Source organism: Nestor notabilis, unplaced genomic scaffold (assembly GCF_000696875.1).
Source record: "Nestor notabilis isolate BGI_N333 unplaced genomic scaffold, ASM69687v1 scaffold11343, whole genome shotgun sequence".
Taxonomy (NCBI): domain Eukaryota; kingdom Metazoa; phylum Chordata; class Aves; order Psittaciformes; family Psittacidae; genus Nestor; species Nestor notabilis.
The window spans coordinates 11,241-31,743 of NW_009922393.1; the positions used below are offsets into that span (position 1 = coordinate 11,241).

The 20,503-nt window shown below is 44.4% G+C and overlaps 1 protein-coding gene across 1 annotated transcript in view; it reads right to left on the reverse strand.

Annotated features, from left to right (window-relative positions):
- Nucleotides 1–20,503, reverse strand: part of FGFR3 (fibroblast growth factor receptor 3) — a gene marked incomplete at its 5' end in the record, with an annotated part of 31,764 nt that overhangs the window by 10,129 nt on the left and 1,132 nt on the right. The window contains 5 exons of the mRNA XM_010011591.1: nt 1,130–1,274; nt 5,780–5,970; nt 6,383–6,506; nt 11,216–11,385; nt 16,988–17,041. Coding sequence (XP_010009893.1) covers nt 1,130–1,274; nt 5,780–5,970; nt 6,383–6,506; nt 11,216–11,385; nt 16,988–17,041 — 684 coding nt within the window. The remainder of the gene's footprint in view (nt 1–1,129; nt 1,275–5,779; nt 5,971–6,382; nt 6,507–11,215; nt 11,386–16,987; nt 17,042–20,503) is intronic.

Consider the following 20,503-nt stretch of genomic DNA (forward strand, 5'->3'; position numbering starts at 1 on the left):
GCAGCAGGGTCGGGCATGGAAGACACCTTGAGCCCCAGTGAAAGCGATTACATCTGAACCACCCGCACAGATAAAGTCAAGATTAGAAATGCCAAAGTTTCCAGTTCCTAAACACATCCTGAGATGGGTATGTTGTGAGTCGGACCCAAATGTGGTCTATGATGGGGTGAGCCAAAGTGGGGTGTACAGGATTTTCTGTACCCTTTCACTAATGGTCTACTGAACGTATTCCAGGTCTGTTCCTGCACTCTCTGCAAGGCACAGCACCCATGAGATTCCATATGAATATTGCTGGAGTTTTCCTGGACTGTGCATAAGCCTGCCCTATAGCTGGAGGCAGCTTCTGTAGGTGAATGGACAGCACAGTCTCATTCCCTTCTTTTGAAGAGCAAACCCGTCTGTTGCATATTCTGTGCTGGCTTTATTGTCAATGAGAGCTTTTACACATGAAAGGACCACAAAATTGAGGTCACTCTGGCCTTGGGTTTCAAGCCTGCTGCAGCTTTCATCGATCCCAGCTGGAGCAGGCAGCAGGCAATGCCCCTGGGAGCCAGGACTCCTGGGCTCTGTCTACAGATGACTCTCCTTGACCTTCTGTTTGAGATCGCTATCTGGACCTGTTCATCCACGAAGTGGAAATAATGCCACAGGCAGGGAAGGGTGTACTCACATCAACCACTTATGCATCTCATTTCAGCTTAAGAGATGAGGTTAGACAGAAAGGTTCCTCCATAAGATGATCCATGATCCATGTCCAGTTTAGGTGCCCTGGATCATCTGATGGGGAGGTTTTCTTCTCCCATTGTCAGTGTAAGAAGACAAAGCTCCTAAATCTGACTTAACAGTCTCCTACCAAAGAGGCTGTGAACACTTCCCTGTTATCTAGATCAAAAAAGATACCAGGAATTTTATATCATTACTGCAATAATAATGCAAATGTTGAGATGCAATGCAAAAAGTGTCAGCTGTGAGTATGCAACAGGGGTCTGCAGCAAATCCCAGAGGATTTCCTCCCAGAGAACTTCCCCTCTTTCCAAGCAAGAGGCGGTGTAAAGGAACTTGGCATTTCTAAAGCAGAACATCAAGGCACCCTGGAGAGGGAAGGAGAGGCCAGCAGAGAAGAAAATACCTGGTAGCACCGTCAGCCAAGCAGAGTGATGTGAGAACCCAATAGAATTCCCTGCGAGACAAGTATATTCCCCAGCATCCTCAAAAGTAACATTTCGCAAGTACAGAATCTCTAGCTCCTTATCCGTTGTGTTAACACCTGCCGTCTACAGGGGAAAAAAAACACACACGTATAGAAAAGAGGGAAAACAGAGAATAAGCCACATTCCCAGCAAGTGTGAGGACACCACAGGCAAATTTCAAAAGCAGATTAAGGTGGTTTGGTTTGTATTATTTTCCAATGGCCCAGCTTCCACATTCATTTATTCATTCCCCTCTGCAACCTGTAGTCAAAAGCAAAAAAGTTCCCTTCACCAGGTTCTTACTCTGTCCCACTAAAGAAGCATGCAAGCAAAGGCATCCAAATGAAAAATTGCCCCCACAATATGACTGACTTCAGGTTAGTAGGGTGAGTACAGGAGTACAGGGGAAAGAAAGGTAGTAAAAGAGAAAAGGAAAGACAGAAAGAAAGGAGGAAGGAGAGGAGATGTAGTGGGGAAAGACTCAAGTGCTGATCAGAGGAATATATAAACATTTTGGTTCATTAGTTCGTCAAAAATAGAGAAAATTTTGGGATTTTTTACAAATTTTTAAGAGTGGGCATCTCAAAGCATATATAGATTATATAGCCCTCCATAGTGTACCATTACTCTGGCCAATAACAAGAAGGCACCTGTAAAGGAACTTTCCTGCAGTGACACTGAGCAACACAGCAGCCCAACCCTCGAGGCTAGAGCCCATAAGATTGCTGCTGCTCTCTGTATTTAACATGTTTGCTTGCATGAGCCAATGTTGACATTTATTTCTCCATTACTTCTCCAAGGGACAGAAGTGATTGTATCAGTTTTACAGGTGAAAATCTCAAAACAGGGCTTGGTTTTCCAGAGCTTTGAACGTCACAGGTCATTAACATGCAATTCTGTTATCAGCACTCAATCGTAAAGAAGGGAAAGGAATAAAAGCGTGAAGAGATGATAGCAAAATCTGACAGTCATTTTATTGTGGGAATTTTTCCATGGCAATTGCTGTATAGGCGTTACATTCTTGTTTAAAAAAAATTAGCAAGAAAATAAGATAAAGCCATTCAGCGTCAGTTGACAGGGTATAATACAAAATGAATAGTAATTTTAATCACTAGCTTCTTAAAAATGTTATAGCTCATTCTTGCAGTTGCCAGGGCCTTGGGACAGAGTCTGTGGTTTACCTGGTTTTGGTTTGCGAATGTGGAGCCAAAATGGTTTTTCGGCTATGCCTACGAAATTGTTGGCTCTACACAGATATTCTCCTTCATCTTGTTCTGTCACATTGAACAGATTTAGGTTAGCATCGGCTTCAGCGTTTTTACTGATCCAAGACTGCAGGAATAGACAGAAACCTGAACTTCAGTAAACCAAACAATACCTCATCACACCTATATCAGCTAGGATTCACTATTCACGGCTATTTTCTTTTCGGCTGTGCCAACATCCCCAGCTCACCCTGTGGCGAGAGACCTAACCCAGGACCTGGGTGAGGAAGAGGAGTTGCATTTGGCCCCCAAACCATGTACAGGTTAACTCCCTTCCCTTCACACATGCAATTTCTTTGTCCAGACAGACCACTTCTCCATCCGACAGCAAAGGTCCTACGGTTTCTCAATAACTCAGCAGACAGGAGCACCAGAGAAAGGGCTTAAGCAGAGATTTGTGTTTGCAACCCAGCTCAGCAAATACTGTTTCAATTATCAGATTCCAAAATAGAATTTGGAAACAAAATATAAGCAGCGGCGGTCTGAAAACTCACTGCTGACTCTGCCTTTCAGAAATTAGCTGTAATTTTTTCCACTGCTTATAGGAGCCTCTTCTTTACTAAATAAAGTGGTGCATATAAATCAAACAAACTTCAGACTCTTAAGCAAGGGGTTTATTTCTCTTCTTCCAGGCTGCCACAACAGCACATCAGATTTTTCCCTAAACACCAAACAGTTGTTTTTATTTTGGTTGAAAATGCACAACCATTTTGGGTGGCCTCAGAAGTAGCCTTGGGAAAGTCTAGGAAAACTATCAGCCTCAGTTCTGGAAATGAAAATAAACCAATTGCTCTTCTCATTTTTGGTCTTTTGCACTCCAGCCCAGTCTCGGTGCCTTCAAGGCCTGATCCTGCCAATATGACTTGCAGCAAAATCAACAGGCCTGCCAGATCTGACAGGTTATTAGGACCTGCATAGGTTGATTACAAACACCACCAGGTTTGACCCAATCTCATCTCTAAGGCTTATGTGCTGGCAAGCCTGTCTGTCCTGACTAGCAGGGAAACGTGCCTGCCTGCTGTTGCTGCCTTGTTTATAATTAAACTGGGCATGTTTCAATGCAGAACATACAATTTAGCCTTTGACAAAGCTTGGGCACAGTGTTGCCAGCCCTCTCTGTGTAACTGGAATGCATTTAGTGCTCTTCTGCAAAGAAAAAGGAGTTTCCTTTGATCACAAATTAGCCCAGGCTTTCAAGAACTGATGCAGGTGATGGCTTGGTTTTGTCAGGCTGTTAAAAAATGGCTTGAAAGTACAGCATTCAATTCATCCATCTGGACTGGGCTGGGTTCTGCTCCCCCCGTGTTTAGATGTGAGGGGGGAACTTCATGTGCTGGGCACCTCGCTGTCCCCCTTGCTCCAATGGAGACTGGGATATTGCCCATATATGAACTGTGCCATAGCGGCTCCTACATTCCACAAAATCTCCTGAAAGCAGGAGAGAAGGGCAGGCTGATAAAAAAGCCTTATCTCCCTGCAGCCACCACAGCATTGGGCAGGAGGGAGCCTTTTCTAAAGCAGCTGTGGACAGGGAAGGGCTGTTAACAGCACCCTGCTCCAGTGGCATGGCCAGGATGTTGGGTCAAACCAACAGCAGTGTGTGGCATAAGAGGAACGAGTCCATAGAGCCAACAGACTGGCCCCATGAGGACAGTGAGATCGTTTTATCAGATCTTTAGTTTTAAAATACAAGCACACACACATAAAAACAAAATCCCTGCAAAGCTGGGCCTGACACAGCTCCACGGAGGCCCAGTACTGGCGCACAAAAGATGCATCCCAAAATGGAAATGCTCCGTGCCCCAGCACTGATGCCGGCATTAATACAACTCAAAGCATTCCTGATTAACCAGAAGTAGTAAATAGACGTGTGCTGGTCCTATTCAGCAAAAAAATAAAACCAAACAAAACTTGTGCTTCCAAACGCCTGCCTGTGCTCCCCTTCGAGGAATGTGGAGCCTTTGCCGTCCACAGAAGAGAAGGTATTTGGCAATTCTAATTACCTAGCCACCCCGGTGCTGCTCCAACTTCATTTTAAAACACTATTTATACGGACTATTTATATGTTCTGTGCCACAGCAAAATGGGAGCTTGTGCTTGTGACACAAGGCACTGTTCGCAGCGGCTCTGCAAACTTCCAAAAGGTAGCACTTTATCCCACGGGGACCACACACGGAGCCCGGAGACTATACTAGATGGCATGTGACACAGCCAGCTATTCAGAGCTCGGTACTGGGCTGTGAAACCAGGGGGAAATTCAAATATGCATAATTCAAACACATTTGGAGAAACAGCGAGGAAAGAAAAAGTTCTATCGACTCGCGAGAAGCACGTGTTGCCAATCCTGAAGAACGGTCTCCAACCATTTCTTCCAACCAATCTGTTATTTCAATCTGTGTAATTATTTCCAGGGTCTCTGGCTTTTATTATCATGTATCTGGCTGAGCTACAGTTTTGTAGATGCTGTCTGATAAGTGGGGTGTTTTTTAAGCTTCGTACAAAGAGAAGGAAGGTGTATGCAGCAGGATGTGTATGAGGTATGTCCATGCACAGGACAACCTCAGCTCAAAAATGTAGGGACAAAATCTGCTTTCAGCTATAACTGCAGAGCTAGCATAACTCCATTTGGCCCTATATGTTTTAATAAGCACCAACACAGGATGCCGTGAAATATTAAAAGAAATAAAAGAGATTTTAGAAGTCAAATGTGCTTTTCACTCTCTATTCTCTACTCTTTATATTTACCTAGGTTGAGGGGAAACCAGACCCACTGGCTTTGTTCTGGCTGTAATCTGGAAATTCCCTTTCAAGAAAGCATTTTAGCAAAGTAAAGTCTTACTAAGTGAGTTTTTGCTCAATAAAGGCTTTCCTGAGCATGGATAACAGCAATGTTCACAAACGTTAGTGGCTGGAACAAGACTATCTTGGCTCTCAGGTGCTGGTAGTTCAGCATTATTTAGTATGTGCACGCTACAGAGTGTTTACATGAAAATGAAAGCACGTGTTTTAGTTGGGAGCCTTTTATTTTATTAAGTGCTGAAAATACCTCTATTGAAGCTGTAAAAAAAGGTTATTTTTACAATTTTAGGTCAAATGCAATCTGACAGCTCTTTCATTATGCTGCATTTCTCCCAGTTGCCTCAGCTCTTACAACCATGCTTATCTATGCCACTACAGTAGTTGTGTTATCTCTGGCAAACAGAAAAGTCTGGAACATTGACTTTAGGACATTTTTGCTGTACCCCCTCCAAAAAGCAGAGTATTCCACTGTGTGGGCTTCAAAATGGACTGCCCTGAGGGTGAGAAGAATGAGCGTGTACCAACCTTCAGCACAGTGACATAGGGTGTCCCATCTGGGCCGTATTTGCTGCCGTTGACTTCCACATGTTTCAGCCACTGGATGTGAGGCTGGGCATCGCTGTAGACCTTGCAGTGAAACTCCACATTGCTCCCTACCACCACAGTCTGGTTGGCAGGGAGCCCTGCTTGCAGGATTGGTCGGTGGGGCGACCTTTCTGAAAAACAGAAAATAGAGGGAAATCCTAACTTACATGTGCTTTTTCCAGCAAGGATTCTTCTCTGAACCCTTCATCTCCTGGCCTTTCAGCAGGAAGGGTGCAGGCTGGGATTGTCCCCTAAGGTGTCCTGGCCACCGCTCTACTCAGTGCTTCTCAAGCTGAACAGAGAAGAACCATCCAGGAATGGAGGAAGCATCTCAGCCCTGCCGTTCCTTCTCTGGCTTCTCTGTATACCAGCTAAGTAATTTATTAATCACATATCTGAGGTTGAATTGTTGGCCTAAAGAAAGCTTGTTGTTTGTTTTAGAAAACACATGATCCAGCAGTTTGGGAAAGAAACCAATCTCCTGTTTCCCATATCCAATCACATACCACAGAACAGCTGTTAAAGAAAACAGTGAAATCTCACCTAATACATCAAGCTGGTACGTGTGCCTAATGTTGCCATATTTGTTCTCCACAACACAGGTGTAATTTCCTCGATCTGATGGCACAACACTCTCCATCACCAAGCTCCACTGCTGGTGTCGCAACTAGAAGAAGAAATCAAACCATCAAGCTTGCCGTCAAGTACCATCACCACCAGACTATTCAAATCAGTGAACAATCACTGAGCTTCTATATACTTGGCAAGCATGAATGGACCCCAGAATAGGCCTGAACATCACAAGGACCCATCTCAAGGGTCATTAAAGGCTTAAAGTGAAAAGGAATTAAGACCAATGCAGGAACAGTGCAACACAACAAAACATGCTGAGATTGCAAGGTGACTTGTTGATGCTTCCACAATAACAATACTGAAACCAGCTGAATGCGGCACCTCTCGTTAGAATAACGACTTCAGAAGGCTTCAGCTAACTCTGATGTGGTCCCCTCTGCCAGACCACTCTGGTCCAGAGACTTTGTCAGCTCAAAATACTGCACTCTCACCTGCAGATCGTCATCAACTGCTACATATAACCCGTAAGATGACTACAAACAAAGATCATACTTATTACTGCATCTATTATACAGATGCGTGCTATGGAGGCAACAAGTCATAGCATCTTATCTGAGCAGAAATGAGTGTCTACAACTGAATTAGTCCCTTGAATTCCCTGTGAAACACAGGAGAAAACATGCTCAGGTCTGGTCCCTAGAATGCTTGGTCAGCCCTTCTCTTCTGGCACAAAGTTTTATACTGCTTGGTTTTCTGGATGTGGCTCATGTCCAGAATTGTTAGCTGCTCAGTAGCAGAAGGGAAAGCACAACCCATGTCTCCACTCCGATCGGCTGCCCTGTGATCCCAGTGAGAACATTTGTTTCTAATGAGTATGAAGTACATAACGGATATGGAAAGCAAATCCTAAATTAATACAGAAAGCAACCAACAGTGACAAAGACGATTTCAGGATGCGTAGCATAAAAAAGTTCTCCAAATCTCTGGATATTCATTTAATGCCTTCAACTGCCCAGAGCAGAACATATAACTTCACTAAGTATTTTGACGGTGACTCCAAGGACACAGAAGCAGGAGATTATTATAATGCTGTGCTACAAAACATCAAGGGCTGATGGAAAAAACAAGGGCGTAATTGCTCCTGGAGGTTTCTTGCTGCAGCAGGTGAACTCTAATATGAAGTTATTTAACCTCCTTTGCTACACCTAAATTGCATCCACATGCTTTCCTTTAAAGGGCCAAGTCTCAATTAAAGCCAGGATTTTGCAAAGAGAAGGTTTAAAGTTATAGGACTAGTGTGAGGCATCCCTACCCATGGCAGTGGGGTTGGAACTAGACGATCTTAAGGTCCTTTCCAACACCAACTATTCTGTGATTCTATGACTAGACAGCTTAGTTGCAAGCTAGGCAAGCAGAAGTCATTTTAACAAAGCTTTTTGAATCTCTGCATCCCTGAGAACAGCACTGCTGAGCACCCCACTTTTCAGAGACCGCTGAATATACAGCATTTAATTTTGGGTTATAGGGAAGAGGAGGCTGTGGCTAAGTCTGTACAGAAATCTTGGCTATTGCAGATGTCTGGTCGGGTCTGACTGCACCCTCTGCCCACCCAGGACAGCACAGATAGAGCTCAATGCAGAACCAACATTACGCTTCTTGTAAAGCAACATCCCACTTGGTGCATCTCTAACGGCTTGGCAATTACAGGGTAAAAGGAGCTCTGAGAACAGAGAACCTGGACCCTGAGTTCACAGCTGAACATACCAGACTGTCAAGGAAGTTTCAATGCAAATTTGTGGCTGCTCCATGGCTTATTTCCATACTGGCTTGTCTCATAGTGGTGTCTAAAGACCTTTTTTAACGCACTTTTCAGCATTGCAAAGCACTTGCATCTGGAACCCCTAGGAGCTACTCCATGGAACTGGGGCTCCAAGTACACAGATGACTCCCTAGTCTGACCTGTATTATAAAATCTGGTCCAAATTAGGTGTTTTACTTACGATGCACTTTCAAAGACACTTTTAAGCCACTTTCAAAGAACTTCTCTTTGCCAGGTTTGTGAGGGGGACTTTGGACTCTGAACAGAAACGAGAACCTGGGGGGCAGAACCTGTTTGGAAACTCTTACAGAAGATAGAAGATTATTTTAATTGTTGGTTTGTCCTGTTTTTTTTTAGTTTGAGACTGGCATCTAGAGTTAAAGGATAATCAAAAGGGACGTTCCCAAGTTAGGATAGTCACCACACTCGACAGAACACTAGAAACATGAAGTGACTTAGTGCAGGCGTTAATCAATTGGGTGAGATACTGGAAATCCCTCTGGTTTATTCGGTGTTGTCATTCTTGGCTCCTGTGAAACTAACATTTGCAGACACACTTGGAACCTCAGTCCATGTTTGCCAGACTGGTATGCAAGTCAGTGCAATGGTCTGGGGAAGGGATAATCCTCTATCTCCCCTCCCCCTCAGTCTTCCCTTCTAGGGTCATTTAACACACACAGGCTTACAATATTAGAGATTCCAACAAGGATTTAACCATTAATACTCTTTCGGAAATTTCATATGATAAGTCATATGAATTTCTTGTCTTTATCAGTTAAGGATGGACTGTAACAGAACTAGGTTAGCCTGCACTTCGTTTTCAACACTCTCCCTTCTCTCCTGCAGGCTTTTCACTGGGCAATCACACAGATCTAAATCCAGCTTGCAAGAGGCAGAAGTGGAAGAGTGGTCAGCTTTCATCTGCTGACCACAGATCTTTCACAATCAACACTGAAACTCTTCCACACACCGAAAACAAATGAGAACATTCTCAGCTCAAGGATTTCTGGGTTAAGACCAGATCTCGAGATGAAGTAAGCCAACCAAACTCTGCCAAATCTGGATCTTGCCCATTCTTTTCAAGCTGCCTAATCCTGTTATGAAGATAAGTTGTAACGGGGAATTTAAATCTTAAATGCATGAGATAGATACTGAGCAGGTTTTAAATTTCTTTTTCTGGTTCCAATCTCAGCTGATATCTATCAGTATATTTATACTGGATGAGATTTACATTAGACTACTTACATCTAACCCCGGCTCAAGAGTAAAAACAAGCAAATAAGGGAAGGAAATCTACAGAGAGAGAAAGATGTCTTTATATCAAGAACAGGACAAAGAACTACACCTAGACAGATGGAGAGCTTAAACCAATCTTGCTGTAATTGGTCTGACATTGCCTTCAATAGCTCTTTTAAGCATCGGCTTGTTGCTAAAGGTGCCCCTAGAGAAACAAAGCACAGCGATGCCAGAGACTCACTACTGTGTTGCAGAGAATGAAATGTGTCAATTTAAACTCAACGATAGATTAAAACCACTAGGAAGTGGGTAGGGGAATTGCTTTCAGCTTTAGATTTTATTCTGCAAGCATAATTTAGTGCAGCTGATGTCACATAGTTTTGTAAAAAGCCATTCGATCGGCGCACGCAAGCCTGAAAACACTTCATGATGATCCTTACTGCCTGCAATTAGTAAAAGATGCCTGTGCTTTGTGAATGCTATCTATCTGCTGAGAGGCTGTTTACCCACAGGAGTTGCTTCCCCACTTCTTTTCCCTCCTTAACTTTTCAGAAGATCCAAACCTGAGCGTGTCCTCAACTTCGTCCAGGCTGGAACAGGGAAAGGACTGAGGAGGGAGCTTCAAAGGCTTCACTGAAGCAATCACAAAAGGCTCTTTCAGGAATGGGTCTGAGCTAACAGGAAAGAAACAGCCCAAAACTGCGGCGAGGGAAGACTTTTTGAATCCTTTCTTGGTTTCTGGAGCCCGGCACGCTTTGCATGCCTAGCTCCCCTTCAAAATGCTACAGATGTGGTAGGCATCAGCACATCAGCACACAGCTATTCCGAACACCAGTGGAGGTGCCTTCCTAAAAATTACCTTCTTTCTTTACTGGTAGCCCAGGAACATGCCAGAGCTGGCTGAGTGCAGGCAAAAATCACTGCTCAGGAGCCCTTCCTTCTATACTGATTTTTGTTATAATCAGCTGCTGCCAGTTTTATTCTTCCCTAATAAAGCCATAAAGGAGCCTGACTGTGACCTCAAGGGACAAAATAATAACAAAATCAAAGAACTCATTTTCCTGTTAAAGTCCTGCCACAATTTGTCATATCCAGCAGCACAGACACTTCTGGCTAATCAAATAATTCAAGTGCTGTGGGTTTTTGTGTCCCTTAGGTCTATCTATAAACATGAACCAGAGCATTTTCCAGAACACCTCATAGTAGAAAGGAAGGAGGAAGAAGAAAGCAGCCAAGGAGCCGATGCTATTACTCTGGCTGCATCCAACACTTGAACAAGGGTCAGTGATTTGTACCACAAGAATGTTAATGACCACCAGCACGATGGCCCAGCTCTTTGGTGAGGTCCTCCTACACCTTCAAGGGTTGCCGAGTCAGCTTTCATTGAAAGCCTGGAAAGCTGGAAGCAGCTATGTCTCAACACACTGGGCTGATCTCCAGAAGTTACGACAGAAGCTCCTGCTTTCTCATCATTGCCCACAGTGCAACCATAAACCCAGCACCATTTTTACCTATTCACTGAACAATCACTGTAGACAAACCCAGAGGGAACTAGCCTTCAATCCCAAGGGACAGCAGCCCTTTCTAACACTTTGGTGATGAGCAACTGCTAAGGCTGCAAGAAACACCCTTACTCCATCCCCACATGTGTATTCTTACATGTACCAATGTTAATTCCTTTGAAATACAATTTTCTACAGTTGGTAGGAAACTCCTGATAAACACAGAGATCCAAGCCAAGGCCTTACCTTGATGCCCCCAATCCTATGCTCTCCTTTGAACTCCTTGCCATTTTTCAGCCAGTAGATGGAAGGGGTTGGGTTTCCACCCGCCGGACATCGGAAGCGAACGGTGTTGGCGGCAGGAACTGCCAGCAGCTTCTTCTCCATCTTATCTGGCCGGGTCCAGAAGGGGACACCTGAGGAAGGAAAGACCAAGTTGAATAGGCCTGTTTCTGCCACAGAGGATATCAGCTGCTGAGCAGATGCATTTGAGGAGGCTTTGGCATGTGTAGTGAGTGACAGTTAAATTGCTACCTGCTGCAGTGAAGATAAATGACACAGAAACGCTTTCCAGCTAAATGACTCTCATAGACGTAGACAGGGTGTTTGCATTTTAGGTTAGTGATGAAAGGTTCATGACCAGGTTTTTGTCTCAGTAATGCCAGTGTAAATCTAAAGTAGCTGCTTTTAAATCAACAGGTAGAATTATCCCAGATCAGGATGAGAGTTTAGCCTCAGTGTTTAAAAAGATACAGATGTACCTTCGGGGACAATAGTAGCCAAGAAGCATGAACAGCAGAAAGATGTTGGAACTGTAAAAAGAATGTTGATGGGCCAGCAAGGGAGCAGGGAAGAAGTGTTAGCTGAGTGCACTGGAAAATTCTGCTTCTCCGTGAGCACAAATGTAGCCTCCTTAAGGGAAGGAAAGAAAAAAACCAGCCAGTGCCAAACTGGTTTATCATGTTTATGTTCTGTAAGTACAAGTGATTTTAGTTTTAAAGATTCATGTTACCTTTGAACAGGGATAAGTTGTTTTAAAACACCAGTGTTAGCATGAGATACTTTTTATAATCTGCCTCAAGAACAGTGATGTTTCTTGGCTATGTTACAAACATTACATATTAACTCCAAATTAAGGCAGCAGCAAACTCATTATACTGGGAAGAAAGAAAAAGAAAGTTTCTTTAAAAAGCCTCCCAAGCTTTCATTTCTGCTTAAGGAAACACTGCAGAGCTGCATGTGGGGTGCTTCCCCTGTCACACTGAGGGTCACGTCCAGCCCCCCAGCTCTGTGCTCCACACCAAGGCCAAGGGGAGATGGGGGCAGACAGCATTTGGGCTGCAGAACAGCAAAGTGAAAGCCAAGGACTGTAACCGGCATCTCCCCTGGATGGGAAGGAAGCACCCACAAACACGAGAGTACCCAAACCCACCAGATACAGGGACTTGTACGCTTCTGGCGAAGACAACCTGAAGGTGCTGGTCCTTCAATAACTGCTAAGGAAAACAGGATGGCCACCAAAGCTGTCGGGAATCATTGCTTCTGGCTTCTCCTGAAGCAGTGATGATGCTCAGGAACACCACCCAGCATCACAGCCCCACCTCAGTGCTACTCTTAAGCCTCTGCAACCCTCTCCCCCTTGGTGACAAGGGTGTACAAAGTTTTCCCTCTTGCTGCATCCCTCTGAGATGCACCTGAGCTGTTCTCTTTCTCCAGCGCTCCCCAATTAACTTAGCCCATATGTGCTTGGCTCCACAAGACCCATCCCTTTGCTTTGCCATTCAAGTCAGTGATGAGCCCGCCTTGGTCTAAGTCCAGAGTGCCCCCTATGCAGGCTCCCTGCTGCATTTCAGCTCCAAGGATTTTGCAGGCAGGGTGCGCACTAAAGCAGGAGTACAGCTGGCACAAACAAATCAGAAAGAGGAATTCCTGCAATGCCCATGCTCCTGGCAAAATCCTGGCTACAAACTTTGCTGTGGACACACAGCATATCCAGGAGAGGTCTCAAATGCTACATGCGGGCTAAAGCTGGACATCATGTAGCCGTTTACCTTCCAACGTCTGAGCTTAGAAAATTGGTAGAACTGCACAAGAATGGGAAATGCTCCCAAAAATGCCAGAAAAGTGGGTGCAAGCCATAAAGGAAGAGCAAGTCTTGATGCTAAAGGAAGATGCTGCTATCGCATGTGTTGGGAAAAGCAGAAACCAAGCAAAGGTTGGGTGAAAGCCCAGGCAGCAGCAGCAGGGGGGTGGGTGAATCTGGAGGAGGTGGGGTGGTATTGGGAATGCTGAAGAGGAGGGAGCTGCAGAAACCGTGTTAGGAGACACCTGGCCTTAGGTTTCTGAAGCACAGGCTATTTTCTAGCCCAACACTTCCTTTTGGCAAATCCCAGAGACTTTACAGCAGGTCAACGGGACTGAACAGGACAGAGTTCAGGGAAAGGCCAGTCACGGATGGAAAAGTCCCTCTTCTTCGCTGCTAAGGGCAGCCAAATAACCTGCTGTTTGTTTTTTGATTAACATATCTGCCTACAGTAAATCCCATTTTATGGTGTCGGTGACACTCACCCAGGCACGGGGATGTAACTAGATCACACAGCCGCCCCGCCAGGACCAAGCTCCTCCTTGTGCTGTGCTTTTGGGGAGTTTTCCTCTTTCCACACTGTCTGCATGTGCTGCAGGGTGAGGTTTCACTAAGTTTTCACACTCAAAAGATGAGCCTGAATCTCACAGGAGTCCCATCAACCCACTGGCTGCAAATGTTGTCACTGAAGCCAAAAGGGATTTTGCCATTGGACATCAGAGAGGAGCAGGAAAGTTTCCAGCTGGGGATATTCTCCATATGGAGCAAAGGCAGGATCAACTCCTCCCTCCTGCAATTAGACACAGCTTCTTCCCCAAGTGCCTTCCCTTTATTTGGGTGCTCTTCCATGCGATTCGGGGCTTACCAGGGCTGGGCACCCCTGGACTGATCTGCCAAGATTCAAACAATCACGGCATCGCTCTCAAGTCAAACTGGAACTGGAAGAAAGTGTCTGTGCATTGAAAACAGTGCCTTTGTTCTCACTCGCAGGAGCAGCGAACAAAACATCACTGCTTTCGGTTTGCTGTGCCCCCAGAGTCCTTTCATTACCACTTTTTAAGGGGGTGAAAATGTTGCTAACTCTTCTTTTCAAGCAACGCTTGCAAAGCTCCAGAGAGTTTCAGCAGCGAGAAAGGAGGAAGGATGAAAGACAGCAAAAATTTCTAGACCCGCTCTCTCTAAATTAATTACAAGCAGTGATTTTGCATGTGCAGGTGTGAAAAGAAAAGGGACCTGAAAAACATCATCACTGGCCCTTTCCCATCATCAAACACCAAACCCGACACAGTCCGTTTTGTTTGCTAAAGACACTGGCCACCCATCCGACTGGAATGACCAATTAAAAAAAAATGAGAGGGATACTTGGAATAATTAATACAGCCGAGCGCTCATTTAGCAATTAGGAGCTGCCACCAAATTCTGTGGCAGACAGAATCAACCCTAATTGTGTAATTTCCCCAGCTGACGCCTCCGAGTACACAGCCAGATTTAATTGGAGATTATAGGGGCTCTTTGAAGGTGCTGGGGCTACGCAGCGGGGGCTCCAAACAAACAGATACAGGCGGGTAGGGAGCACTGGGGCAGAAGAGCAGTGTGTGAAAAGGGTGTTTTGTTTTTGTTTCAGGGCCAGGAAATACAGCTGTAGAGAACAGAGGTATTGGAAAGCCTCTTTCTGCAAAGGCGGAGTGTGGTTTGTGACAAGGCTGCAACAAACGGGCCAATGATTTGAAGCTGCTCAAGTTCCTCTTTCTTCTTTGCTGCTGCCCACCCCTAAGGGATGCCCCGTTTCTATGCTGCCCTTCAGAGAGGATGCTTGAAGGAGGGTGAGCAGAGCAGAGCACTCTATGTGGAGGGACTGTCTCTGTGCTTTCCAAGAGGTTTTGCATCAAATATTGATTTCTTTTAGGGCAGATTTCTTCTCATTCTCTTGCTTTGGTATTTCCAGTTCATGTTTATCAACACTTTCGGGTCAGCCCCCCCAGACTGACAATATTAGCTTCAAACTCATGATGCTATTGGAATCGGCTCTCCAAGCTCTTTTCTATAAATATGAGAGTAAGAAACTCCCCTTGAACAACACAATTAAAGCAGAAAATTAACTTATCATCACAAGGGGCCAGGAGACAAAGTTTTTATTAGTGACATGCAATATGGCAACAGGCAGTGAGCCAGTCCTGGAGGGATTACCTCCCCCTAAATATGAACAACTATTGGTTATATTATTCTTTTGCATGAAAGCATGTTTATTGCCTTCATTCCTGTAACTACTGACCATGGCTATGTCTGATGGCCAAGCAGAGGCCCATACATCCATTATTAGGGTCTCTTTTTGCCACAAGAGATGGAGGACATAGGTCTTTGGGCTGTCCATAGGACATGGCACTGGCTATACCCACGTGCCCAGGATGGTCCTGCAGCCCCTGTGGACTGTCCCACAGTGGTGGTGCCAGGGTTAATCACACAGCTCCCTAGACTCAAGAGAAGAACTGTGAAGCTTAATAGGAGGGTCTGATGTCAAACAAAGCAACAAAAAGCACGTCCATGTCATGACACGCCATGAGGCCTCACCACGCTGGCACGTTAACCTGATCAACCGTTTTTAAAGCAGAAGAGAATCCAACTTTTCATAATAAGACCTTTAAACAAAGACAGCCGTTACCTTCAGGTCTAAAAAAAGAGACAGCCTCGAAGTCAAGAAGACCCAGAATACAGGCTATAAATACATGTGGTGAAACGTGTGTTTTCCTTTTCAGTGGAGAAAATCGTGTCTCTCTGTACCATAAACCAGCTGATGTTTTTTGATATCTGTTGCTAAGAGATAGAATTTACTACAAGCCACATAAAAAAAAAAGTTTAGAACAATTAATTGTGCTCATCAGAACCTGTTCTGCAGCAGGAACAAATCCTGCAGGACCAAACCTGACCCTCCCTAATCCCCTACCAGGCTTCAGCAGGCATCAGGAGCACTAAGCACCTCTGCAAGGGTGCCCATCGTCTTGCAGAATCCAGCCCTTAATTAGAAGCCACCAGAAAACCACTAACTGCTGCCGATGGGTCACCTGGCACCATAACTCACCACCACTGTCCACATACTGCACAACACAGTGCTATGAATTTATTACAGTAGGAGACCTGTTTTAAAGAGTCGTGCATGTCCAATGCTATGGGCAGCAGAAATTTTCCAGTCATGTTGAACTTCTGCCAATGTACATAGCTGATTGGGAGTTCAAATGCAAGACATTTATTTATTGAAAACACATACACACAGGCAGCTCACTTTGCAGAAATATAAAGAGCATAATAAAACACCACACTAACGCCTCTGAAGCATGTAATGATCCTGATTAATGCTATTGCACTTAAAGAAACAAGCCCTGGGACTGAAAGAGATTCAGAGTAAAAGCACAGAGAGGCTCCGTCCTGGGGCTCCCTTTCCTATGTGAGCAAAAGAAAAAGCCAGTAAAGCAAAAGGGGTTGCTCCCACTTACAGCATCAGCACATCTGGCCCTTGGCTAGTGTAAATTTTATGCTCTGACTCCAGCCAAGATGCTGGTAAGGACCAGAATCAAACCAGCTAAAAATGATGCAGGTCAAGGTTTGCAATGGTGTAAAACTGGTGTAAAGTCAGTGAAGGTAAGAAAAAACTAAGTGGGTTTGCCTGGATTTACATTCAAGGAGGATTTCTAACACCAGCTCAGCAAGTCAGGTTAGCAGAATCAAGCCTCCAAAAACCCCCATGCTACTACTGCTGTAGTATGTTATAGCAGCAATACCACTCTGGCAGCTATTCCTAACTTTTAAGATAAGCAGGTCACTGATTTCAGAACAGAGGAAGAGCTGCTGTCTGACCAGGTGAACATCTGGATGAGCTGCTCTGCTTGGGAGCCACACTGCTTTGAAAGAAAAGGCCTCTGTATGCCATAAAAACAAATTACCTGTATCTTCTGACTCATCATCGTCATCTTCATCATCACCCGATGAAGGGGAATCTAGGAGGAGAAGGAGAAGGAAGTGAAGCAGAAAAAGGATGGCATGCAGGGACACCACACTGGACAAGGCTGTTGGTGCCATGACGGGCTTCAGCAAGGGAGGGCATCTCAGTGATGGGTCAACCTTTGCTGCAGCTCCACCAGCCCATCCCTTCCATGCTGCTGGGCCAGGCCCTACTGGCCAGGAGCTTTCTGAACTGGGAGAGAGGTGTTACGAGTTTGCCAGTGTTCTGCACCAGAGACCAGGGTCCAATGCCAAATACTTCTCCTTGTGTAAAGTGCTCTTCTCATAAATACGAAAGCACTTCCAAAAGGGGAAGTTTCTTTCTGCAGAACAAGCTCTCCCCGACTTTTTTTCCCCTCTACCATTCACTATGAAGACATTTTATTCCACCGAGTCTCAAAATGACAGGTCAGCATTTCTAATTCACTTTCCCTGCATTTTTCTTTTACCTCAATACACCCCTGCCACGTCTCCCTTTGTTAACTCCTTGCTCAACCATTCAGACTAAAGCTTTTAAAACCTCCCCTTGCAACCAAACCTCTCGATCGATCGATGTTTCGATGGCTACTCCATGAAGCAGTTCCCTTCAGTCATATTCCTCCTACAAAGGCACCTCAAGGCAGTAACTGAATACAGGTTAACATCTGTATCTCTCCAAAACATCCTGATTTGTTTCTCTTAATGTGGTCTAACATCTCACCTTTTCCAAGCTGTCCACAATAAAGTCTCAGTCTCTCTCCTCCCTAACAAATGACTACTATAAATGTAAATCCCATTATCAAATAGCAGCTTAGTGTTTGATTTAGATTACACAATTTAGTACAATTCAGTGTCTGGAAGATTTAGCACCACTGACTTCATATAATCTCCAGGAATGTCTTTTTTAAATAAAGGCAAAATGCTACCAATCCAGCAGCCTTTATATTCTAAGACAGTGGTAAGAGAATTTGGCCTTACACACCAGAAAATAGGAAACTTTATGTGTTCAACATGTGGCCAGAAATGTAAAGCACTACTTCAGACCAAGCCAGCCAGAACCTCCTTCATTTCAAGATGCACTTGAGTTTTCTGCTGTTCTCTGTCCAGCTCAGTGGAGGTAAAAATAAGGGGGGTGAAGCAGGAAATGGGGAAGAGGGAATAAAAACAAACCCCAAAGGTAAGGGAAATACTATTTCCCTGCAGAATCTGGAAGGGCTTTCCAGACATATTCACCATCTACAGGAGGAAGTAACACAGGAACTATCTCTATAGGCTGTACTGGCACACTGGGCTTTGCACCTTCTCCTTGGCAAAGTGTCAAGGAAGTCTTGAAGCACGTATCTAACTGCAGATCCCCAGCTGAGGTCCTGCTGGCAGCAGAGCCAGGGAAATGCCACGGGGCTTGCTGAAAGTGAAGTGGAAGTTTAGGAGTTTTGGCTGAACCAGCAGGTTTACTCAAGTCCTGGCGAAGGCAGAAACCCAGCCAAATACCCACCAGCATCGACAGAGAAACCAGCACACTGTCAGCCCTGCACTCTCAGATTTGGTTATCCATATATTAACATGTAATTATCATTTAATTCCAATGAGCCAATCATGACCAAAGGAGCAGAATCAATTTTTAAACCAATTCAAAAACATTTCCACAAGGTTGCGGGCAGAGACTTTGACCCTGTTCACGTTTCAGGGGAGAGGTGCAGCTTAGGTTTTAAGAACAAATATCCCATGTTCAGAGCTTCTGTCCTATTCACTTTACTAAAACATCATCTTTTTCAGAAGGTGACTAAAAATTTCTAAGCTGTTTATTAATCATTTACTAAAATAGTAAACCTTTTCAGACACTGACAAGTATTGGCATCAACAAGAACTGCTAGATGCTGTCCTCAAAAGACCTTTAATTATGAATGGAAAAGGGCTTAAGTTTTTTAGTCACCTGTTTTGAATAGCTTAATGTTGGATATTTTGAAAGCTTTTTTTGCTGGTACCAGCCTTCAGTTCATGCTCATCACAGGGGTGCTGCTCAGCCACTAAATCCAAAGGCTGTTCCGTGCATGAAACGGTTGCAGAAATGGAGCTTCTGCCAACAGGGCTGGACATCAGTTTGTGCCTGCAGCCTGTATTTGTGACCCTCTTCAAGTGCTCAGGTTTTAAGAGGACAGTACATTTCTTTCTGTAAGCTACCAAAACACTCAAGTCCATGTCTGTCAAAGGAGGCATTTTAAAGAGATCAAACCCTGCTATTAATCAACCTGGTTTTCAACCCTAAAACAAGAACTCCAACATCTCCTTGCTCTGCCTTCAGCATCAAGCATATCACTGTGCACACTGAGAGTCGCTCTGGAAGAGCCAATTTGCTGCAGACTCAAAAATCACAGCCCCACACAGGAAAATCCCGATATGCTTCTAGAATCTGGAAGCACGTCTCAAAATGGGACCAATTCTGAATACACCCAGCCTAGTTTTGCTCAGTTAAGAATACATACCAGAGCAACTCCAGATTGTTAGCGCAGATTTAAACCAGTTTAATGCAGAGAACAACTCCAGCCCCAAACATCAGATACCCACATAAACACCCAACCTGAGCTAATCGCTGGCGTTACCTTTAAGAATTGGGAACACAAACCACAAACCTCTGATAACAATCTCATCTCCTCAGTGCAATCAATACTAATTATGAAGAAATATCTGCACATACAAGAGGCGCCACTATTGCCACATAAAGCAGGGCTTCAAAGTTTAAAACAAGTGCTGCTGACAGCTAAAACGGAGACTCCCACATTACCAGCACTTTGGTGGTAATGACAGTGGGCTAATAGAATCAAAGACTCATAATGCTGTCAGAAAGCAGGTTCAGGTTACTCGCTTGTTCTTAAGCTGTTATTAGCTATTATTAGCAAAGAGGAAAAACACAGGGGCTTAAACTTTTTAAAAGCAGAGGATTATCAGCCCTTCCACTATTAAAAACAATTTCTCACTTTACGAACTTCTGGGGCTGGCAGCTGTTTCATTTGAGCGTGTAACCAGCTGCCCTCTTCTGCCTCCCTGCTGCCCCTTGAACTCAAAAGCATTTTAATGTCACTTAAAAAAAGAGAGAGTAGTGTTTCTAACAACCTGCAGTTCCTTGGATAGTTCCAATAATCATACCTAGTTAGAGGAAGCCTTTCAAGGGCCAAATACTTCTTTAACCATTTAATTGATATGACCTTGAAGTATTCACAGCAATCTCCAGTAACATTCAATGAAAAGCAGATGTTGGTGGAGGCTTGCTGAAACAAGCTTTTATTCTCACGATGGTTTGATTCTCTCACACAAAATCCTATTTCTGGCATGAGAAAGCCCTTCATGGAGTGGATGTGATTTACAATCACAAACATGTCTGTGTTTAGTTTTCAGACAGAGCCCCTAACTTTTTGAGGGAACTCAACTTTCGAAGGCAAGGACCTACTGTTCAAGGATGCTTATAAAAGCTCCAACAGTCC